This window comes from Pyrus communis, chromosome 5 (genome assembly GCF_963583255.1).
Source record: "Pyrus communis chromosome 5, drPyrComm1.1, whole genome shotgun sequence".
NCBI lineage: Eukaryota > Viridiplantae > Streptophyta > Magnoliopsida > Rosales > Rosaceae > Pyrus > Pyrus communis.
Genome location: NC_084807.1, coordinates 24,207,255 through 24,228,795, shown reverse-complemented (window position 1 = coordinate 24,228,795; position 21,541 = coordinate 24,207,255). Strand labels below are relative to the sequence as shown.

Genomic DNA, 21,541 nt, shown 5'->3' with positions numbered 1-21,541 from the left:
CTACTTTGCATGAACCTTCAAATACGGTTGAAATCTAGCTAGGGGGTCTCTACCTAATTTGAATGAACCTTCCAATACGGTAGAAACTAGCATTTTTTAATTAAGAATTATTGCGAGTGCGAAAGCTATGTGTTGTGTTCCCCAACCCGTCAACCACGGCATGCACGCAGAAACCAGCCGTGCAACCCAATTTGGATGCTAAAACTGACTCCTTTCTTTGCGTCAACGTACGATTACCTAAGGTTAAATATCCAGAGCTTCATTTTGCAGCCTAGTTAAAATGGAGTTCTCAAGTATTCATATTAGCATTTGGTTTATTCTCCTTCTTTTTAGCTCTGCCTCCTCCTCGCGTTTAGCGGGAAATGAGGTGGATAGGCTTTCCTTGCTTGCCTTCAAAGCTGAAATCGTGACCGATACCCTGGGCATCCTTGGCTCTTGGAACGAATCCCTCCACTTCTGTCATTGGCCAGGCATCACTTGTGGCCGCAGACACCAGAGGGTTACAGTGCTCGACCTCCGATCAAGCAGGCTGGCCGGCCACCTATCTCCCCATGTTGGAAACTTGAGCTTTCTGAGGGCTTTATACCTCCAGAACAATAGTTTCAGCCACGCCATCCCAACAGAAATTGGTCGTTTGTTCCGCTTGGAAAGACTATTCCTTGGTAACAACTCCTTCAGTGGTCATATTCCATTCAACTTATCACGTTGCTCTAACCTCCAATACCTTTACTTATATGGCAACACTCTTAGTGGCGAACTTCCAACTGAAATTGCCTCTTTGTCCAAGCTTCAGGTACTTGATTTTGGCAAGAACAATTTTTATGGGATAATCCCACCTTCTTTTGGGAATCTTTCTTCTCCTTGGTGGCTATCTGTATCTGGAAATAATCTGCATGGAGGTATTCCAAATAGCCTTGGCCAGTTGACAAGCTTAATGCATTTTTCATTGTCTTCAAATTATTTGAATGGTACCATCCCTCCCTCCATATACAACCTCTCGTCAATTAAAGTCATTTATATGTATCAAAACAACCTTCATGGAACTCTTCCTCCTTGCTTGGGCCACACTATATTTCCAAACCTCGAAACCTTTAATTTCCATACCAACCAATTCACTGGACCAATACCAGCTTCAATCTCCAATGCCTCAAACCTTTCACTATTTTCTATCTTAGGCAATAAGTTTACTGGGAAAGTGCCTAGTTTGGCACGCCTGTCAAATTTGAATTGGCTTCAACTTCATGAGAACAATCTTGGAAATAATGAGGAAGGTGACTTGGATTTCGTATCTTCTCTAGTTAATTGCACGAATTTAGAATCTTTATCTTTCGGCCTCAATAATTTTGGAGGAGTGTTGCCTGAATCTGTCAGCAATCTCTCAACAAAGCTCAGGGAAATAGGATTTCAGTTCAACCAGATACGCGGAAACATTCCCATCGGGGTTGGAAATCTTATCAACGTGGAGAGACTAGCCTTTTCTGAAAATTTATTGGCAGGCACCATACCGAATTCAATAGGTAAACAGAATAAGCTTTATGGCCTATATCTAAATTCGAATGAATTGTCAGGTAATGTTCCATCATCTCTAGGAAATCTCACTTCATTAAGCTCATTGTTTCTCTACTCAAACAAGTTAAATGGCAGCATACCACAAAGTCTTGGAGACTGCAGGTCTATGTTAAAATTGGTTCTTTCCCACAACAATCTTAGCGGTCCAATTCCAAAACAAGTCATCGGTCTATCATTGCCATTTAAAATGGATCTATCCAGCAATCAACTTACTGGATCCATCCCCATGGAAGTAGGTAACTTACAGCATCTTGTTTTCTTGGATGTTTCTGAAAACAAGTTATCTGGTGAGATTCCACAAAGCTTAGGGAGTTGCACAAGTTTGACGATTCTATCTCTGAGTGGGAACTCATTGCAGGGGACAATTCCTAAATCCTTGAGCTCATTGAGAGGAATTGAAGATTTTGACCTCTCTCGCAACAACTTGTCAGGCATAATTCCCAACTACTTGGGGAGTTTCCCCTTCTTGCAGAATTTGAACCTTTCATTTAACGATTTTGAAGGTGCAGTACCAATCCAAGGAGTTTTTAAGAACGCAAGTGCTGTATCTGTTGTGGGAAACACACGGCTTTGTGGAGGTATACCTCACTTAAGATTGCCTAAATGCATCTCCACGCAATCCAAGCGAGGGTTATCTCCTAAGCTGAACTTAATTATCTCAGTTTCCTGTGGGGTTGTCGGCTTGGTCTTGGTGTTGTTACTTGCGCTTCTTTATCGATCAAGAAAGGCTAGAGTGCTTAAGTCAACTTCAGCATCATCACTGGGGGTTTCACTCGTGAAACTGTCCTATGGAGATCTCCTCAAAGCAACTGATGGTTTCTCTGCTTCGAATCTGATTGGTGCTGGAAGTTTCGGGTCTGTGTACAAGGGAGTTCTCAATCAGCAGGAAGAAAGAAATGTTGCGGTGAAAGTACTCAATCTTCAAACTTCAAGAGCTTCTAAAAGTTTCATATCTGAATGTGAAGCCTTGAAAAGCATTAGGCATCGAAATCTTGTAAAGCTACTGACTGCTTGTTCAAGCATTGATTTTCGAGGAAACGATTTCAAAGCCCTGGTGTATGAGTTCATGGTGAATGGAAGCCTAGATGAGTGGCTGCACATATCAGCTCAAGGAGTAGATAGGCCAGCCAATCTGCCAAAGAATCTGAATCTCACTCAAAGAGTTAACATTGCCATCGATGTAGCATGTGCTCTGGATTATTTGCACAACCGCTGCCACATGCCAATAGTTCATTGTGATATAAAGCCCAACAACATTTTGTTAGACAGTGACATGACTGCTTGTGTTGGTGATTTCGGTTTAGCAAGGTACATCCGGGATGCTTCTTGCCCATCTCCTTTGCACGATAGCAGTTCCAATGTCATAAACGGCACCATAGGCTATACTCCCCCAGGTAAATTTTATTTTGTATATATTTTTATTTGTGCTTGCACTATGGTTTTGTATATAGCATGAGTTTTTTTGAAGTCACACATAAGAACAAAGCTATGTTTTTGTGCATATAACTTAAGAGTATGGAATGGGAGGCGAGGTGTCAACATATGGCGACGTGTATAGCTACGGTATATTTTTGTTAGAGATGTTAACTGGCAAGAGGCCGATAGATGACATGTTTAAAGGTGGTATGGATCTGCACAATTTTGTTATGATGGCTCTACCAGAACATGTGGGAGAAATATGTGATCCACTACTTGTTCAAATAGAAGAAAGCAGCAGCAGTACTAATCCCAGAGGTAATAGGGGGAATCATGCCCTAAATGATCGAAGAAAAAGGGTTGTAGAGTGCTTGACTTCCATTGCAAGAGTAGGAGTTGCTTGTTCTGTAGCGATGCCGAAAGAGAGAAAAGACATGAGCAATGTGGTAGCTGAATTGAGTCTAATAAGGGATATGCTAACTGGAACTAGGATGCCTAGAGAGTATCCGTGATGACGATCCAAGTAGTGAGTAATAATACCCTGTTATCGTTAAATAAAATCCCATGACAGTGCTTGAACTTTGCATGGTGATCTTCTGAATGATGACGAGGTGGATTTTCCTGTTTTGCAATTTCATTTTGTATGTTTTGTAAATGATCTTAATTTGTAAAATCATCTTTATGTTTGCTTGGAAATTTGGAATTTGTCAATTTAAGTTTGGTTCTTGTTCTTATTAATTAAGCGATTTTAATTGGGTTTTTCTACAAATGGTCCTTGAGATTAATCAAATTCATCAGGTTAGTCCTCACTTTGAAAATCAATTAATATTGTCCCTGACAATCATTATCTCACATCAATTTGATCATTCCGTTAATGTACAAAAGAGGCGCAATTCTCGTCAATATTTATGTTTTCATGTCAAGGCAGCATATGAGAACTGATAGCATTAAACATTGCTCACTCCGTATCTAATGAAAAATAGTTTTGCTCCAAACATTCAATTCCACCGATGATTGGTTTATGAGTTTCAGCCAATTCCTCTCTCACCCTGCGGAAATCCTCCTTATGACAAAAACACAACGCGATTGAAACAATAATCTTAACCATGATGACAAATTTGCAAGGATTTATATCAGTGATGTCAGGACTATTGTTTTCATACCTGTGCAGTCAGAAGAGAGATTCTTTGGCAATCACCTGCATCGGTACACAAACACCATCAAATTTCCAAAATCGGAAAAATTACCAAAAGTAAAATAAAAAACCCTAATAATAACATTTTTTTTTTCTAATGCTATGGCTCGGTTCAATTGAGAAAGGGGTATGAAAAAAAATCAAGAAATCAAGAAAAGAATAGCGAAAAGGGATATTTGTAAAGAAATTTTTGGAAAACGTCGCGGATGGAATGGTGGTGCCGTGGAAAAATTTGCTGACTCCGATTAGCTCACAATCTAAGATAATTCGAGGTGTACAGGAAAAATATTACCTTCTCCGGACCCAAAAAAGGTCGGAAAGGCCTGAAATTGGCCGGAAAAATAAACACCGCAAGCTGGGCTTATGGAACTCTTCGGTCGAGGGTAGATTCGAGCATGCAAAGGTCGAATGTTGCTGTTGTTGGCACTCTCTTGAGTCGAATTGTTGTGGTTGCAGTGCCAGCCGCCAGAAAACGTCGATTTTGCGTTTCTCGTTCGAACGATAAGTCGGAGTCGGTGAGGAACAAGAAGGGGTAGAGAGAAGAGAAAAGAACAAAAAATAAGAGAAGTATTATTAGAAAGTTTGGAATGCTAATAACAATTCTTAAAAATAAAAATAAAAGTATATATATTTTCTCCGACAGTGGCAGAGAAGTAATAAATGAAATTTAACGGGAGCAAAACGGGAAACGCGATTTGTGAACAATGAATCACCTAATTTTAAGTTGTAGTATATATCAAATTAAATTTGGTTGTGACTTCTTGATTTTTATTATCGTTAGAATTACTTTAGTCTAAAGTAGGAGGGGAAATCGCACTATTCATATGAACAGTGTTTTGGACCACATTTCAATTTATTTACAAGATTGCCACTCAGATGCTTTTAGCTTTTTACAAAGATGCCATCATCAGTTCGAATGACAGGAATGCCCGTCTAGGGTTAACATCACACGGTTGGGGGTAAAAGTTGGGTGGGCATTGTTGTCAGTTAGGGTTGCATTCGGTGGGATTGATGGCTCGGTGTGGGATTTGGTGGGAAGGCGGCGGCATGCTGCTTGCAGAAAGGAGGAGAGAGAGGGACGGAGGGAGGGGAATAGAGAGAGGGGTTTGATGAGGGGAATGCATGCGACTTGCAGATAGGAGGGAGGGAGAGAGGAGGAGAGAGAGGGAAGGAGGGATGGGGATGGAGAGATAGGGGTTTGGTGAGGGGAAGGCATGCGACTTGCAGAGAGGAGGGAGAGAGAGAAGGGTTTGGTGAGGGGAATGTATGTGACTTGCAGAGGAAGGGAGGAAGGGAGGGAGCGAAGCTTAAAAGCAACTGCAGAAAGTTCAATGGACAAGGTCGCATCAATGGAGACACCTCGCTCTAAACCATTTCCCCTTTCCTCAAGCGAATGCTGAAAAAAGTTTTGAAGGAACAAAAAGAAGAAGAACTACACATAATAGAATCCGATTCGCAAGGAAAAGAAGAAAGCCAGCTTTTCAACGAAAAAGCTAAAATCAATCTCTTCAACCTCCTCATCGGTGGCCGCACCCACGACCATCAGGTTCACTTTTAATTTAATTTTAATTTTTTGCTTTTTCAGTGGATTAAAGAATATGAAACGAATTATAATTTAAAATGGTGAAATTTTGTTGATTTTTGCGTTCAGTGTTCTGAGTGATCATCGAGCTGTGATGGGTTAGTGTTGGATTTGATTCAATTGAGGTAAAAGCTCTGCATGATTGTGATACAGAGAAAATGCTAGAATCTTACCTTCGATCCAAATATCTGATTTTTGTTACAATTGCTATTTTCATTGCAGGAAAATGTGGTGGAGACAATAATTCCCAAATCCTCGAGTTTTATGAATGCATTCCAATTGATAGCCATGTCAAATGATCTCGATTTGTCAGGTATGTTCGAGGAACAGGCAAGTTTACAAGAAATAGATTTACTAAAATAACTAATCCTACTTTTTTAGCTTATAACGAATAATGTTGAACTGTTAACTTAATTTAGGATGAGAAATAGAAGACAACAAGAATTGGACCCAAGCATACCGTTACTGAAACCATGAAGAAAATAGAAGCGGCTACAACGGATGCGAGTATTCTGTAGCAAGAACAAACAACTTCAGGGTACACGAAACTTATATTCAATCTTGCTTCTTTATTAGCTTATCAAAGTTCCTTCCTGCCAACTAATGATGTATTATTTTTTCATCAGATGTAAATGCATGCAAAAATTCCAATGAAAACGTAAATCACCATATCCAGGTAAATCCGAATTGTAGATCAGACTTATATTACAATTTGCTTTCTTTGTGAAATTTTATTGTAATTTACACTAAGTCTCTGGCTTTTGAAATTCTATATGAAATTGTGAATGTTATTCGGAATCAAGTCCGGCCAAGTTCTTTACTAAATAGTGCGAAAATATGCATGATGAAACTAAATTACTTTTGTATCATCTATATTTACCTGTTATCATAACAGGATTTAAAATATAGAAACATACTGCTTATAGGATATTAAGGTTGAAGTCATTTAGTTCCAAAGATGCCATAACTAATGTATAATTGAGTGAAATGCCAGTTTGCATAAATAAGCTTTTTCTCAGTATTGCAACACAAGTTTTCTTATAATTGAGAGACGAGTGCATGGTGCATGTGTCTTAATTTATTCAGGTTAAATATGTCTTATTTATGTAGTTAAGGCGGGTGCATTCAAGTCCCGCAACAACGCGCGGGCATATTTTCTCGTTTATACTATTTTCGTACTTTCTTAAATTGCTCCAACTCTTCCTTTTATAAAGTATTCAATTGTTTCTTTCAAATTATCTAATGTTAACAATAATCAGTTGTGTCTTTCAGTTACTGCAATCATCATTATACATAAATTCTGTCTTGTAAGTTGCAAATAATACATAATTTAGTTGCGTCACCGGTTCAATAAATGTTTGTATGTCACTAATTAAAAATTATCCCAATCATTCTATAATTGTGCATCATGTAACGTCAACCAATCTCATAAGAGACACTGAAGATCATTCATGTTCTTTTTGAGTCTTTGCGTCAAATTAATTACCAAACGCACTTAATATCAAGAGCTATAATGATTGCATGCGTATATATGCATGGTTAGGGAATCCTGTTGTTGGAGATGCTTACTGGAAAGTGGCCTACAGATGAAATGTTCAAAGATGGTTTGAACGTGCACAAGTTCGTTTGGATAGCTTTGCCTGAGCTTGTTGAAGAAATATGGGATCCCGTGCTTCTTCAAGTAAACGAAAGCAACACACAGTAGTTGAAAATTAAGGGTTTATGACAAGTATAAAAATTCTCTACAATCTCACAATTCTCAAATAACAACTTCAATACTTTATTCTTCTCCATAAGTAGGTATTTATAAGATTACATAGGAGCAATAAACGAAATAAATCTAAACAATCCTTTGTTAACAAGACAAGGCTAGACCAAATCAAATCATATCAAAACCCTAATTAAATCATATAAAATCACTAATTAAATCAAATCCTAAAATACTTTCCTTTTTATTTTCCATCAATAGTAATACCGCAAACAATAGGAATCAGGTCCAAGATGATCAAAGGCATCTTCTGCAGATTTGCCGAGAGAGCGGATGGATATTGGACATGTTGAAGGACTATGCCTAGTAAGGGTTGTACTAACTGGAACCTGGATTCCTAGAATTAATATGATCACGGCCTAAGCAGCACGCGATCCAACTGAGTTTGTTCGGGTACTGAGTTTCTCATAGTACGAATGAGCATAATTTATGGTCTTATTCTTGGCAGTTTGCTGCCTAATTTCTTTATGCGCTTCAGGCATGGTGTGAAGAAATCAAGTAATTGTTCGGCAACCCGAAGCCCTTGGTCATGATGTTTATCGAAGTTAGATATTGTCCTACCAACTCGTAACCTGCATTTTCATACTTCCCTCTTGCCTTGCATAATTTAATCACCAGAATTCCTACTTCTGTTCACTGAATGCTGGATATTCATGGCCCAATCTTATCTTCATTTCGATCTCTATGACAAGAAAAAGAAGAACCACATGTGGAGATAATCCCATTTCAGCAAGAAAAAAGAAAACCACGGCTAGCAAAACTGACAATTCGGAAGCTGAGAAAGATTAAGCAAATAAACATCAGCCGCGCGAGGAGAAGAAAAGCTAATCGTTGAATTGAATTGGACATGTTTTGCATTATTAGTGGTAGGGGACAGAAATAGGGTTCAGCCAAAAGCTACGTTTTGCATTATCATACCTTTCCAATGAAAAGGGTTCAGTTCAAGCAACATGTAACATTTTCTTCACAGCAACACTGAAGAGTTATGTGCCAAACCCAAGGGTCTGTACCATTTCACGGATCCAGATGTTGGATAATGGCCAAATGTTTCCTTGTTTTGTGGCTTGTTTTGTGGCTTAAATTGCTCCATGTTTTGTGGCTTTTTCAAAGCCATGTTTTGTGGTTTTTTCAAAGCCATGTTTTGTGGGAGAAGGCTTGGATTAAGAAAAGTATAAAAAGAGAGCATTTGGCAAAACAAGGATATGGATGAAGAGAAGGAAAGCATCCAAAAGAGATGGTGTGAGCATTTGGCTCTACCATGGGCATGGGTGAGAGAAATCAAGAGAGCTAGAGTGAAAGATCTCTTGTGAAAGAACTCTTGGGATAGAGTGAGGCTCTTGGGAAAATTCTATGAGTGGGTGCACAAGGGTTATGGGATTGTGTTATGTCGATTTAACTCATGTGTAACTTGTACTGTTTTTCTCATAGTGAAGAGCAATATCTCTCCGAGGACGTAGGCAGGTTTTTGCCGAACCTCGTAAATTTCTCGGTGTCTTTATTTCTTGTATTTTAAACTATTCAACTGTGTGTGATTTTGGTGAGGTTGTAATCTGAATCTCGGTTCTGCACTAACGAACGGGCCAAGGCACAACACCAGATCCTCTCCGAATCTCTCTCTCCAGATTCTTTCCAAAACTACAATCCGGGCTGTTAATGCAGATCATGTGGCCAGCAGTCAGTCTTAATTTTTTTTTAATTTTCTTACCCAAACTAATTCACCTCTCCCCTGCGGGACGGCCAAGATTATAATATCATTAAGAGAGAGGATCTGATCATAATTTCCATTCAAATTAATTTAATACTCTAATAGATTATGATATATAAAAATTAGCATGAGTCATAAAGTGAAGGCAACGACAGTGAGATCCACGAAATTTCCAAAGACTTTGAGCAACGGATTTGGACGCCAAAGTTTACTCCAGCTCTTAACTTTGAACTTTCTAAGTCTTTGCGTCAACTTACGATGTCTTTCGTCAATACCTACATTTGCTTCAAGTTTTAGTTTTGTTTCTGTTCATGCATATGCACTTCTGCTTCAAAACTCGAGCTTTTTTTTGGCGGCCGCAATGGAGTTCCCAGGTATCTTCCTAACTACTTGGTTTGTTTCCATGCAACTCTTTCTTTTTACCTCCGTCTCTTCCTCACGTCTAGTAGGCAATGAGGTGGATAGGTTGTCCTTGCTTGCCTTTAAAGCTGAAATCGCATACGATACACTCGGAACCCTTAGCTCCTGGAGTGCATCCCTACATTTCTGTCAGTGGCCTGGTATTACCTGTGGCCGCAAACACAAGAGAGTCACGGTGCTCGACCTTCAATCAAGAGAGCTGGTAGGGTCGCTATCCCCCCACATTGGAAACTTGAGCTTTTTGAGAGAGTTAAGCCTCGAAAACAATAGCTTCAACAACATCCCTCCAGAAATTGGTCGTTTGTTCCGGTTGCAACAACTACACCTTGAAAACAACTCCTTCAGTGGTCATATTCCATTCAACATATCGCGTTGCTCTAACCTCCAATACCTTGGATTATATGGAAATGATCTTAGTGGCGAACTTCCAATTGAAATCGGCTCATTGTCCAAGCTTCATGTACTTAATTTAGGCAAGAACAATTTAAGTGGGGAAATCCCACATTCTTTTGGGAATCTTTCTTCTCTTGAGGAATTATCTGTGGCAGAAAATAATCTGCAGGGAGGTATTCCAAATAGCCTTGGCCAGTTGAATAGCCTAAAAACTCTTTATTTGGGTTCAAATTATTTGAATGGTACCATCCCTCCATCCACAAACAACCTCTCTTCTATTACAATCATTTCGGTGTTTCTAAACCAACTTCATGGAACTCTTCCTCCTGGCTTGGGCCACACTATATTCCCCAACCTCGAAGCCTTTCACTTCCAATACAACCAATTCACTGGACCAATACCAACTACAATCTCCAACGCTTCCAACCTTGCAATATTTGAAATCTCAAAAAATAAGTTTTCCGCAAGAATACCAAATCTGGCAAGGATGTCCAATCTGTTCCGGTTAGAAATAGATACTAACAATCTTGGAAATAATGAGAAAGGTGACTTGGACTTTCTCTCTTCTCTGGTTAATTGCACCAACTTAAAACGCTTGGATATCAGATCCAATAATTTTGGAGGAGTGCTACCTGTATCTGTCAGCAATCTCTCAATAAAGCTCGAGGATATGAGAATGGGGTGGAATCAGATACGTGGAAGCATTCCTCCTGAGATTGGAAATTTCATCAACTTGAGGAGAACAGACTTTGAGGAAAACCTATTGAGGGGCTCTATACCAAGCTCAATTTCTAAACTAGATAAACTTATTTATTTGGTATTGGATAACAATCAACTGTCAGGTACCATCCCACCTTCTATAGGCAATCTATCTTTTCTAGAAACAATAGATCTCATGTCCAATTCCTTACAAAGACAAATACCGCAAAGTCTTGGTAATTGCAGTCATTTGATATACTTGAATCTTTCTCAAAATATTCTTAGCGGTCCCATTCCACTACAAGTTTTGTCATCCTGGACACAAGTTGCGGGTTTGGACCTATCCAGAAACCAACTTACCGGATCCATTCCCTTGGAAGTAGGTAACATGGAGTCACTTGAAATCTTGGATCTTTCCGCAAACATGTTATCTGGTGAAGTCACAGGAAGTTTAGGGAGTTGCAATGGTTTGAGTAGTCTGTATCTTAGAGGAAACTTGTTTCAGGGAACAATTCCTCAATCCTTGGGTTCTCTAAGATTGATTGAAAATTTGGACCTCTCTTGTAACAACTTGTCTGGCGGAATTCCCACCTATTTGGGGAGTTTCCGTTTGTTGCAGAACTTGAACCTATCACATAATGATCTTGAAGGTTCAGTACCAACGGAAGGAGTTTTCACAAATAGAACTGCATTTTATATCAAGGGAAACAAACGGCTTTGTGGAGGTATGTGGAAATTTTCAGGTCGACGGGCCGAGGGCCCACTCCAACAACACCGATACTGTCCCCACTTAACCACCTGCACAATCCTCAGGTGTGGGGTTTTATCACAAAAGGCATCGGTGTTAATTAGAGAGGGGTATTTCTATTTAAAGCACTCTTCTCTTCTCCCTCTGTCCGATGTGGGACTGGGGGTTCCAACAAGGTATACCTAAGTTACAATTGCCCATATGCAATTCCAGCAACTCCAACAATAAGCAAGATATATTTCCATGGCGAAAAGTACTTATCTCAATTGCTTGTGGGAGCGGTATTGGAGTTATCTTGCTATTGTGCTTCATCCTTCTTTATCCAGCCAGAAAAGCATTGCGCTTTGTGTTTCTTTATCTATCAAGCAAAGCGAGATCAAAGTTAACTTTAGGATCATCATGGGAGGTTTCACTCTTGAAAGTTTCATATGAAGATCTCCTCAAAGCAACAAATGGATTCTCTTCTCGGAATTTGATTGGTGCTGGTGGCTTTGGGTCTGTGTACAGGGGAATTCTCAATCAGGAAGAAAGAATTGTTGCAGTGAAAGTACTCAATGCTCATCGTTCAAGAGAGAGTTTTATGGTTGAATGTGAAACCTTGAAAAATATTAGGCACCGAAATCTTGTCAAACTACTGACCGTGTGCGTAAGTATCGATTTTCAAGGGAATGATTTCCTAGCTTTGGTTTATGAATTCATGACGAATGGAAATCTAGAAGAGTGGCTACATTTTTCAGCTCATAGACTACCTGGGGCACCCATTGTGCAGGGGCATTTGAACCTTACTCAGAGGGTAAACATTGCCATCGACATAGCTACTGCTCTGAATTATTTGCACAACCACTCTCACATGCCAATAGTTCATTGCGATTTGAAGCCCAGCAACGTTCTTTTGGAAGGCAACATGACTGCCCGTATTGCTGATTTTGGTTCAGCAAGGTATGTCCCGGATGCTTCGTGTTCACTTCCTTCACACAGAAGCACTGCCAATGTCATAAATGGCTCCATAGGCTATATCGCCCCAGGTAAGATGCATTGTTGCTTCAACCTCTTTCTGACATGTACAAGAACATTAATTTTTCATTTATTTCAGTTTTTAACAGTTTGATCCATATGTTTCTGTGCGGAAAAAAAAAATTATAGAGTATGGCATAGGAAACGAGGTTTCAACATATGGAGATGTGTATAGCTACGGAATCCTGCTGTTGGAGATGCTTACTGGAAAGAGGCCTACAGATGAGATGTTCAAAGATGATCTGAACCTGCACAACTTTGTTCGGATAGCTTTGCCTGAACTTGTAGAAGAAATATGTGATCCAGTACTTCTTCGGATAAAAGAAAGCAGCACTCATAGTATTGCATCAAACAGTAGGAATCAGGTTCAAGATGATCAAAGGCAAAGAGTTAGGAAGTGCTTGGTTATCATGGCCAGTATAGGAGTTGCTTGTTCTGCAGATTTGCCGAGAGAGCGAATGGATATTGGACATGTTGTAGACGGATTATGCCTAGCAAGGGATGTACTGTCTGGAACCTCGATTCGTAGTAATCATATGATCACGGCCTAAGCAGCACATAAAACAACTGCGTTTGTTCGAGCACTGAGTTACATTTTCAGAATTTGCAGAAACGAAGACTATTGTATTGTAAAATAAAATTATAATATAAGAGAATAATTTTCAACTGAAATTGGACTTCTTACCTGCATTATCTTTGTTCCCTTCAGATTCTTTCTTTCAAATATGCATCAGCAGTTTGTCCTTTTCTTTTCTTACCACCAGTTGAAGAGTAGCTTTCAAATACTAGTTAACAGCAACAGATCTTGTCATCTATTTGCTCTCTGTGTCTACTGTCAACAGTAAGAACAGTTTCAAAGAAAGCAGCACTGAGATTTGAAGTTTGAATACAAATAAATAAATAAAAACGTAACTTAGCGTCTTATTCTTGGAAGTTTAATCCATAATTTATTGTTTCCCATTGGTCATGGTGTTGAGAGGTTAACTAATTGTCATGGTGTTAAGAATCCAGTAATTGTCCAGAGGAAAGGCTACTCATCGTCCTACAACTCGTAGTCTGAATAATTTTATCACCAGAATTCCTGCTTCTGCTTACTGAATAATGGATCTTCATGGTCCAAGCTTATGCTCCGTTCGGCCTATATACCTTTTTGTGACGACCCTTCTCTTTGTTATGAAACTTTTTCAATATACCACGTCTGGAAATCCATTTGGAAATGGAACTGATCGATTGGCATTACTCAAATTTAAAGGATCCATAAACGGATTCTTGAACTCATGGAATGACTCCTTTCACTTCTGTAGCTGGCATGGAGTTACTTGCGGCAGGAGGCATCAAAGAGTAGGATCCTTGAACCTGCAGGCTCTGTTTTGCAAGGAACCATACCACCTCACATCGGAAACCTCTCCTTTCTTAGGCTCATCAACCTTCGAAACAACAGCTTCTCGGGCAAGTTTCCACAGCAAATTGGTCATCTGTTTCTACTGCAGTATCGTGACCTCAGTGACAACATTTTGGAGGGGAAATTCTAGTCAATTTAATATGCTGCTCTGAATTGAGCATCAGAAGTTGAGATCAAACCGTCTCATGGGCAATATACCATAGGAACTTGGCTCGTTGGCAAAGCTTTTGACACTTTATCTTGGCACAAACAATCTAACAGCAACAGGAGGCATCCCTTCTTCCTTGGGGAATCTTTCATCAACTACACAACTTTCCTTGGCATATAACATTATGGTGGGAATAGTTCCGGAGGAAATAGGCAATGAACTTGAGGGCATTATCCACCTGACATTGGCCTCAACATGCCTAATCTCCAACAAATTGGCATTGGTGGCAACAAATTCTCTGGGACAATCCCAGCTCGATTTTCGCATGTTTCTCAGCTTCAAATACTTTGGGTTAGCAAGACTCATTTCAGCCACCGCGGACTCCCCTCTAAATCAAAGTATCACAGTGGGAATAACGGGAACCACTGGCTATGCTGCTCCAGGTAAAACTCTTCTAAACACACTTTCACAATTTCTCAAATTTCTACCTAGACAGATAAGTTATTGAAGAGGTAGAAAGACCGAGTAAAAGAAAACTGAAAACTAAACACGAAATTAGCTATCAGAAGAACTCTTAATTTACCAAAAGTAAAAGTTAGCGTATTATAGACGTAAATGTTCTGATTTTGTAACTAGTCCACAGAGAACTTATAAACTTGATTGTTTCATGAGTTACAGAGTACGTAATTGGTGGTGAACCATCAAGACAAGGGGACATATACAGTTATGGGATCCTAGTGTTAGAAATGTTCACGGGAAGAAGACCAATCAAAGAAATGTTCAAAGACAGTTCCAGTCTCCAGAAGCAGATTGTGGATCCTGCTCTCCTCGCCTCGCCGCTGTTGAAGAGAAAGTGCCTGCAGCAAAAGAAGAGGAAGCAAACCACATCAATGGAGAAACTGAGGCGGCAGAATCACCAAAGCAAACTACGCGAACACAAGTGAAATGAATCCATTTGTGAGGAAGTGCATACCTTCCGCTCCTGGGGATTGGACTCGCATGCTCGGAAGAATCACCAAAGCATAGCTAGAAAATGGAGGATGTCACTAGGGATCTGCATTCATATACAAAATCCGTTCACCGGTGTAGAAATTCGTCGCGAGAGACCGAAAATCAGAAGCTAAATGATAGTTGCTTGCTGCTATGCAGCTTTACTGTTAAGAAAATGTGATACGTTAATCATAAGCTTAAGACAATTAAGCTGATGAACGTTGAGGGTCAGATAAATATCTCTGTGTTCACGTTTGTGAAGTGAAAGTTAATTCATCATCCAAGAGTTTATTCTTACAATTGGTCTCTCTTTATCTAATTACACACAAGAACTCAGTGACACGTGATGACAATAATACTACTACGAGCATATATTCGTTACACACAAGAATCTTATCTATGAGTTCAATACACCGGAACAAAATGTTATAATATAATTAGTTGAAATATTTTTTTAAGTTTCCAATCAATTGTATTATAATACTTAGTCAAGATCGTTGTTGTTTGTAGGCGGCACATCATATGCATGGGAAGATAATCAAGATCATGACTGAGATTACAACTACCCTCTCCTCTTTTTGGGCATGTAAACTTAATTATCATTAATTAAATTCTAATCTTACACCTAATAACCTAACAGTCCAATACCGTCAACTTGTCAACCAACTTATCTTAATGTCTACTGGTCGACATATAAAAGTTTTTTTGTGGAACTTATCAATTAAGTTAACGTCTACGGGGTCCATTTCAAAATATAATTAATGCCTACCGGGTCGAACTTATGGCAAATTTTTATTTATACTAGCACATGGGTGAGTAAATTTTTTATTTTTACTTTTGAAATATGTTAAGATTATATGTAGATGAGGTTTTGAAAAAAAAAAAAATTTAGTTGTGTGAAATTATATTTTTATCCAATATTTCTTATATATGTTATATTTTAATTAGATGGTTAAACTAATAATTTTATATAATTTTGGTTGAGTGTTTTATTAATTAGTAAAGATATTTATTATTTTTCAACCTTTACGCTTTCTGCGCAGGGGATGAGATTCAGTTGGACGCTCTGAAAAAAACCGAACCCGACCCGAACTCCGATGGCGAGCCTATGGCGGGCCGCGATGGGCCAGACGGAGCAGACCAACGACTACGAAGGCGTCGAGTTCTGGTCGAACCCCGAGCGCACCGGCTGGTTGACCAAACAAGGTGAGTACATAAAGACGTGGCGTCGCCGGTGGTTCGTGCTCAAGCAAGGCAAGCTCTTCTGGTTCAAGGACTCCGCCGTGAACCGCGGCTCTAGTCCACGTGGGGTGATCCCGGTAGCGTCGTGCCTCACAGTGAAGGGAGCCGAGGACGTCCTCAACAAGCAGTACGCGTTCGAGCTGTCGACGCGCTCCGAGACGATGTACTTCATCGCCGACTCGGAGAAGGAGAAGGAGGACTGGATCAACTCGATCGGACGGTCCATAGTGCAGCACTCGAGGTCGGTCACCGACTCCGAGGTCGTCGATTACGATAGCAAGAAGTGAGGGGCGGCAATTTGGTCAGATTACTGCTGTAGGTGAGTGGTGGTGGTGCTCCGCTCGTGTTCGTACGCCCATGTAATTTTTGCACGTGCATAAATATTCAGTAAAACTCTGTTTTCTGCTTTCTGTTTTCTTCTGTAAATGTATTCAGATCGTATTGTGTTTTCGAATTCGCAGCAATTTAAAGTCTTTTTGTTTGGTAACGATCGATTTCGATTGAAATTGAATTGCTTTCCATTTTTGGATTTTGGGTTTTTTGTTTAGCTGTTAAATTAAGCTGCTTTATTGCTAGGGTTATTTGAATTTTATGATTTAGTTGTTGAACTGGGGGTATTTTGATCTGATTTGGGTTGATTAATGTCAAGTGAGATTCTTTGTACTGTTGTTACGAGTTATTTGGGATCGGAGCTCCGGATAGAAACTTACCTACACTGGGATGCCAAGATGCCAGCGTGACAGGGCGTGACAGTGCTTGATTGGCTTGGGATACCGTCAGGAACACGATGCTGGCATTCCAGACGCAGGGAAGTTCCTTTTCGAAGTGAGTTCAGGGTCCGTTGAATCTGTAATTGTTTAGATTGGTTGCTGAACAAGTTTAGGTTTGTAAGAGTAGTGGACTTGTCTGCATATCGACAGAGAAATCATCAGATGTCATCTTCCCCAAAGTTTGATTGTTTTAAGGGTAAGGAGGGGACCTGCTGCTCAAGTCGTTGAATGCTTTACCGCGGGGATTTTAGATGGAGAGATTGGAAATGGAGTTGGGAAGTTCAATCCTTAAGAAAGTTACTGGTTTTGTTTGTCACTGCCGTATTTGTGCAGCCTAGAAGCTTGGATAGTGAACTGTCAATCTTTGAACGAGGTTAGATGTCTGCAGGATTACGGTGGATGGAGGATTGACACGAGTGCTCCATTTCAATTGTTTATGGTAATCACAGGAAGCAGGCACAGATTGGTATTCCAAAAAAGGGTGTATTTCCTGCTCCATTGGTGAGAGCATGCTCCTGGATGAGAAGGAACAAGTCCTTCATCTCTGGAATTTTAGGTCGAGGACTGGTTACCCTCTGGCAGTGTTGGTAAATCGCAACTGCACCAAGCTTCTTTCCAGGCAGCAAACAAAAGCGAGTTATTTCACAAGCACTGTGCTCCACGAAATAGGTTTGGCAGGAGGCTTCGATAACCAAAGCCGTTTTTTGTTCTTAATTCTGAGGTTATTGAGCCTTCTAAATCTTAACTTGCCCGTTTATTAAATTGAAAGGATATTAAACAACAAGAAGAAGCCTTTGGCTGCTGAAGCTTTTGCATAAAAGAAAACTGTGTACAAAGATGCATATCATTTACTGTGTGCATGATACTGTTACTGTGGGGGCATTTGAGAACTGTATTCCTTACACAACTGGAAGGAACACACTCTCATTGCTTGACAAATGCTGCCTCCGCCAAGTCGATGGCACGAGTGAGACCGGCAGCTTTGTTCTGGCACTCTTGGTTTTCATCCTCCGGATCACTGTCAGCCACTATGCCGGCACCAGCCTGAAGATGAGCGACCCATTCCCTTCGCCGGTTGGCATCTTTGTAAGAGTACATTGTGTCAAAACGGGATCCTGTTGTAAACACCATGGTCCTCAGAGCTAGCGCAATGTCCATATCACCTGTAAAGGAAACCCATCCAAAGCCACCGCTATACGGACCACGCCTTGTTACCTCCAGCTCATCAATTAACTCCATGGCCTTCACCTGAATCAGATCACAAACGATGATGAAATTGTGTCGAAGGTGAACTGCAAAAGGGAAGAAAGTAAAGGCTAACTAACAACCTTCGGTGCTCCACTAACAGTTCCGACGGGCAATGCAGATCGCAGGGCATCCCAGCAAGTGAGATCATCATGCAGCTCTCCCGTAACCTGCAGGATGAATTGTGATGTCCTTTGTCACTCGCAAAGATTCTAAGTAATTTTCTCTACGGAACAATTAGAAACCGTGAACTGACACCAAACTCGATCAGATCGGAGATTCTCACCGTGGAGCTTATGTGCATTACATGGGAATACCGTTCAACATTCATCAATCTATCCACCTTCACAGAACCGTATTTGGAGACCTATATCACACCACATTACCAGCACAAGTTTATCAACTGAAATTCATAAGAATCATCCAGCATGATGCGTTCTGCACATTAATGTCCACACTATTAGGTAATTGTTTAAGACAAACCTTTCCAACATCGTTTCGTCCTAGATCAACCAGCATGATGTGTTCTGCACATTGCTTTTCATCATCAAGTAGCTGCGCTTCTAACTTTTGATCTTCTTCGATAGTCTTCCCTCTTCTAACAGTTCCAGCTAATGGCCGATTCACAATCTTTTTCTTTTTATAACATCATAATAATCAAGTCAGAGTAGCTAATGATCGATTGATTAAATCTAAAAGTTTAAGAACTTATATACGAACTCAAAGAAGTTGGAGAAAAACTAATACGGAAATTACTTGCCATATTTACCTTCTTTAGAGTCACAAGAATTTCTGGACTTGAAGCAACCAAGATGCACCCTCGAGCCTAAGTACGAAAATACATAAAAAAAAATTTTTTTTTTTTTTTTTTCGGTCGAGATATATGAAAAAAAAAAAAAAAAAAAAAAAAAAAGAGAGAGAGAAATTGCAACCGTGAACAGATGTTGGCCGTAACAAAAAAGGAAAGAAAAAAACACAAGGAAAATCACACAAACCTGCAAGTAAGTCAAATATGGGCTGGGATTTACAGTCCTCAAGGCTCTATAAACTTCAAATGGGTCGGCAAATGTTCGACGTTCAAATCTCTGACTTAATACAATCTGGAAGATATCCCCTGCAAGTATATGTTCTTTTGCATGCTTTACTTTGTCCTTGTAAGCCTCACTTGTCATGCTAGAAATCTTTAGAGGAGGACCGAACTGGCGAGTATGCAGATTCATAGATCCTGGAGGTAGCCTTGGGCTAACAATCGACGATCAAATCAATATGATCCGATTGGACTTTTTTGTTTACTCACAGGTCAATGTAATTCTATATGGAACTACAAAGAAAAACAAAATACAATGTAACTAGAGATAAATAAGTACAGTAGTTACTCACAGGTCGAGGCCGTGTACTCTAGCCACTAAATCCTTCAAACGTTTTACTCCATCTGTATAAGCTTGCTCAACTGAGGAGTACCGTTCCAGCCTCACCCAATGAACTACATAAACTCTCTGAGATGAATAGAGTGACAAAAGCTCGTAAGAACCTCAACCATAACTGAGTCAGAGTAATTACCAATCAAATTCTGAGGAAACAATTCGTAGGTTGAAAATTGAAAAACAAATAGTACGTACATATTGCACGCCAAAGTTATAAACTTGTACGTTAAAGACAGTTAGCGGTTTCACACATAAACATCGAAACTTTATTTATTGGATTTCATGTGCAATGCCTGTAAGAAGATTGAAACAAGAGTACCTTATCCACGTGATCAAACACTATGACATCGTCGTAAAGCCCTAAATGCATGTCTGGAAGATTCCTGTCATCCTTGGGGGCCTTTGAGAACGGCAGTCTTCTCTTTTCCACATACCGAACTGTATCATACGAAAAATAACCTACCCAGCCACCTGTTCATAAACGGTTTATCACTAAGCGTGTTCTCGGAAGCATAAAGAGAAAAAGTTTATAGAAAGTGTGTCAATCCAGCATCTAATAAAGTTTGGCTTTCATCTTCAACTGAAAGCCTACAATTACTCAGAAATGCAACAGATCTATGAAGGCGGTGGCTTTTGAAACAAAGTCTGATGTTGCACGTTACAAGATTTTTGACAAAGAATATGTAGGCATAGAGATATATCTCTACTTTTTCAATAGGACAAAGTAATTGCATTAGTGCATATCCAAGCACACATTAGCGTGGTTATCCTTGCATCAGTAAAATGAGACTTGAAATTGTTAAGTAACTCCGACAACTCAGTTTATCGGAAAGCTTTAGTCATTCAAAATTGACAACCAATGTACTTTATTCTGTGCATCTAATGTCAAAATTCATTAAAGTTGTTCACAGAACAATATACCAATGTATTGTGTTATAATTTCCATGTATAATTACTCTGAAGTATTTACGCACTCAAGAATTACGAAAAGGAAAACATAAGCAAAACGGAGAACCATGATAATCTCGAAAAATAAGCAACTATATCTTTGTACATTTCCATGTTAGCTTGAGCATAGGAGATCTAGGAAACCAATTTGGGAAAAACCAGCAGCATACAGTCTAGCAGAAAATATCTTCGCCGCAGCTATGATATTTAGTAAGATCATGTCATAAAAGAACGTAACTTGCATCTTCACTTCTCTTACCACAAAATGCATCGGGAAGTTCATCAATAAGTTGGGGACTCCAACCCTCCGAGATTCTTCTAGGAATAACCATCGGATCCTCGACAAACTCCTCAGTCATGCGCCCTTCTTCATGATCCATGATCGTCACCTTATTTTCTTTTGCCACAATTTCCATTGTTGGTTGAGAACCAACAACACTGAAACGCCCCTATTACAATCAATGCAACACAAAATTACAATGTACAATTAAATAATACCCATCATTTCAAAACCAATAAGTATCAAATCATATTTAGCACAGTTTGATCGAAACCTGCAAGTTTTGCTCCACTGATTCAAACAGAAAGCTTGGAGCCTCTCGATCGTCCTCCTTAACCAAGCATCGATATGCAAGAACCGGAGTGAGCTGGTCAGAGAAAATACATTTGTAAAGAGGAACCAAATTTCCTTTCTTTGAAGCTTCCACAAACTTGCTTGCGTCATCAGTAACTGAGAAAGTAGAAGGAAAAAAATTACAGAAATAAAGAATTATAATTTAGAGAAGAAATAAATCATAAATTTAGTCCCTTAGAACCAAAGCTCCAATAAATCTTGAAATTTAAATAATTAGAAGAGAAAGAAT

The 21,541-nt window shown here is 39.6% G+C and overlaps 4 protein-coding genes and 2 long non-coding RNA genes across 7 annotated transcripts; 4 read left to right on the top strand and 2 right to left on the bottom strand.

Moving 5' to 3' along the window:
• The first annotated feature begins 280 nt into the window (after positions 1-280).
• LOC137735515 (probable LRR receptor-like serine/threonine-protein kinase At3g47570) lies at positions 281-3,511 on the top strand. Its single transcript, XM_068474944.1, has 2 exons — positions 281-2,963; positions 3,082-3,511. The coding sequence occupies exons 1-2, from the start codon at positions 281-283 to the stop codon at positions 3,495-3,497; spliced, it is 3,099 nt and encodes a 1,032-aa protein (XP_068331045.1). The 3' UTR covers positions 3,498-3,511.
• Positions 3,512-3,878: 367 nt separating this feature from the next.
• LOC137735517 (uncharacterized) lies at positions 3,879-4,716 on the bottom strand. Its single transcript, XR_011068662.1, has 3 exons — positions 4,473-4,716; positions 4,149-4,183; positions 3,879-4,048 (listed from the first exon to the last, which is right to left on the bottom strand). It is a non-coding gene; the product is annotated as an uncharacterized lncRNA (long non-coding RNA).
• A 312-nt stretch (positions 4,717-5,028) lies between these two features.
• Positions 5,029-6,822, top strand: LOC137735638 (uncharacterized). 2 transcript variants are annotated; one of them, XR_011068671.1, is made up of 5 exons: positions 5,029-5,726; positions 5,832-5,887; positions 5,985-6,075; positions 6,182-6,300; positions 6,389-6,822. It is a non-coding gene; the product is annotated as an uncharacterized lncRNA (long non-coding RNA). The 2 variants fall into 2 exon arrangements; XR_011068670.1 differs by having other exon boundaries at positions 6,182-6,822.
• Positions 6,823-9,562: 2,740 nt separating this feature from the next.
• Positions 9,563-13,300, top strand: LOC137735751 (probable LRR receptor-like serine/threonine-protein kinase At3g47570). Its single transcript, XM_068475199.1, has 3 exons — positions 9,563-11,472; positions 11,672-12,520; positions 12,639-13,300. Exons 1-3 carry the CDS (start codon positions 9,597-9,599, stop codon positions 13,058-13,060), a joined length of 3,147 nt encoding a protein of 1,048 aa, XP_068331300.1. The 5' UTR covers positions 9,563-9,596; the 3' UTR covers positions 13,061-13,300.
• Positions 13,301-16,061: 2,761 nt separating this feature from the next.
• LOC137734984 (pleckstrin homology domain-containing protein 1-like) lies at positions 16,062-16,778 on the top strand. The gene has a single exon (XM_068474331.1). The coding sequence runs from the start codon at positions 16,147-16,149 to the stop codon at positions 16,576-16,578; it is 432 nt and encodes a 143-aa protein (XP_068330432.1). The 5' UTR covers positions 16,062-16,146; the 3' UTR covers positions 16,579-16,778.
• A 128-nt stretch (positions 16,779-16,906) lies between these two features.
• On the bottom strand, positions 16,907-21,392 carry LOC137734983 (anthranilate synthase alpha subunit 1, chloroplastic-like; the record flags this gene model as incomplete). The annotated part of the gene is given in 10 exon segments (XM_068474330.1): positions 16,907-18,309; positions 18,390-18,476; positions 18,593-18,673; positions 18,790-18,942; positions 19,076-19,132; positions 19,302-19,548; positions 19,687-19,802; positions 20,050-20,201; positions 20,938-21,127; positions 21,233-21,392. Coding segments are annotated over 10 exon segments (1,567 nt in total), but the record flags the coding sequence as incomplete, so codon positions are not given.
• Between the last annotated feature and the right edge of the window lie 149 nt (positions 21,393-21,541).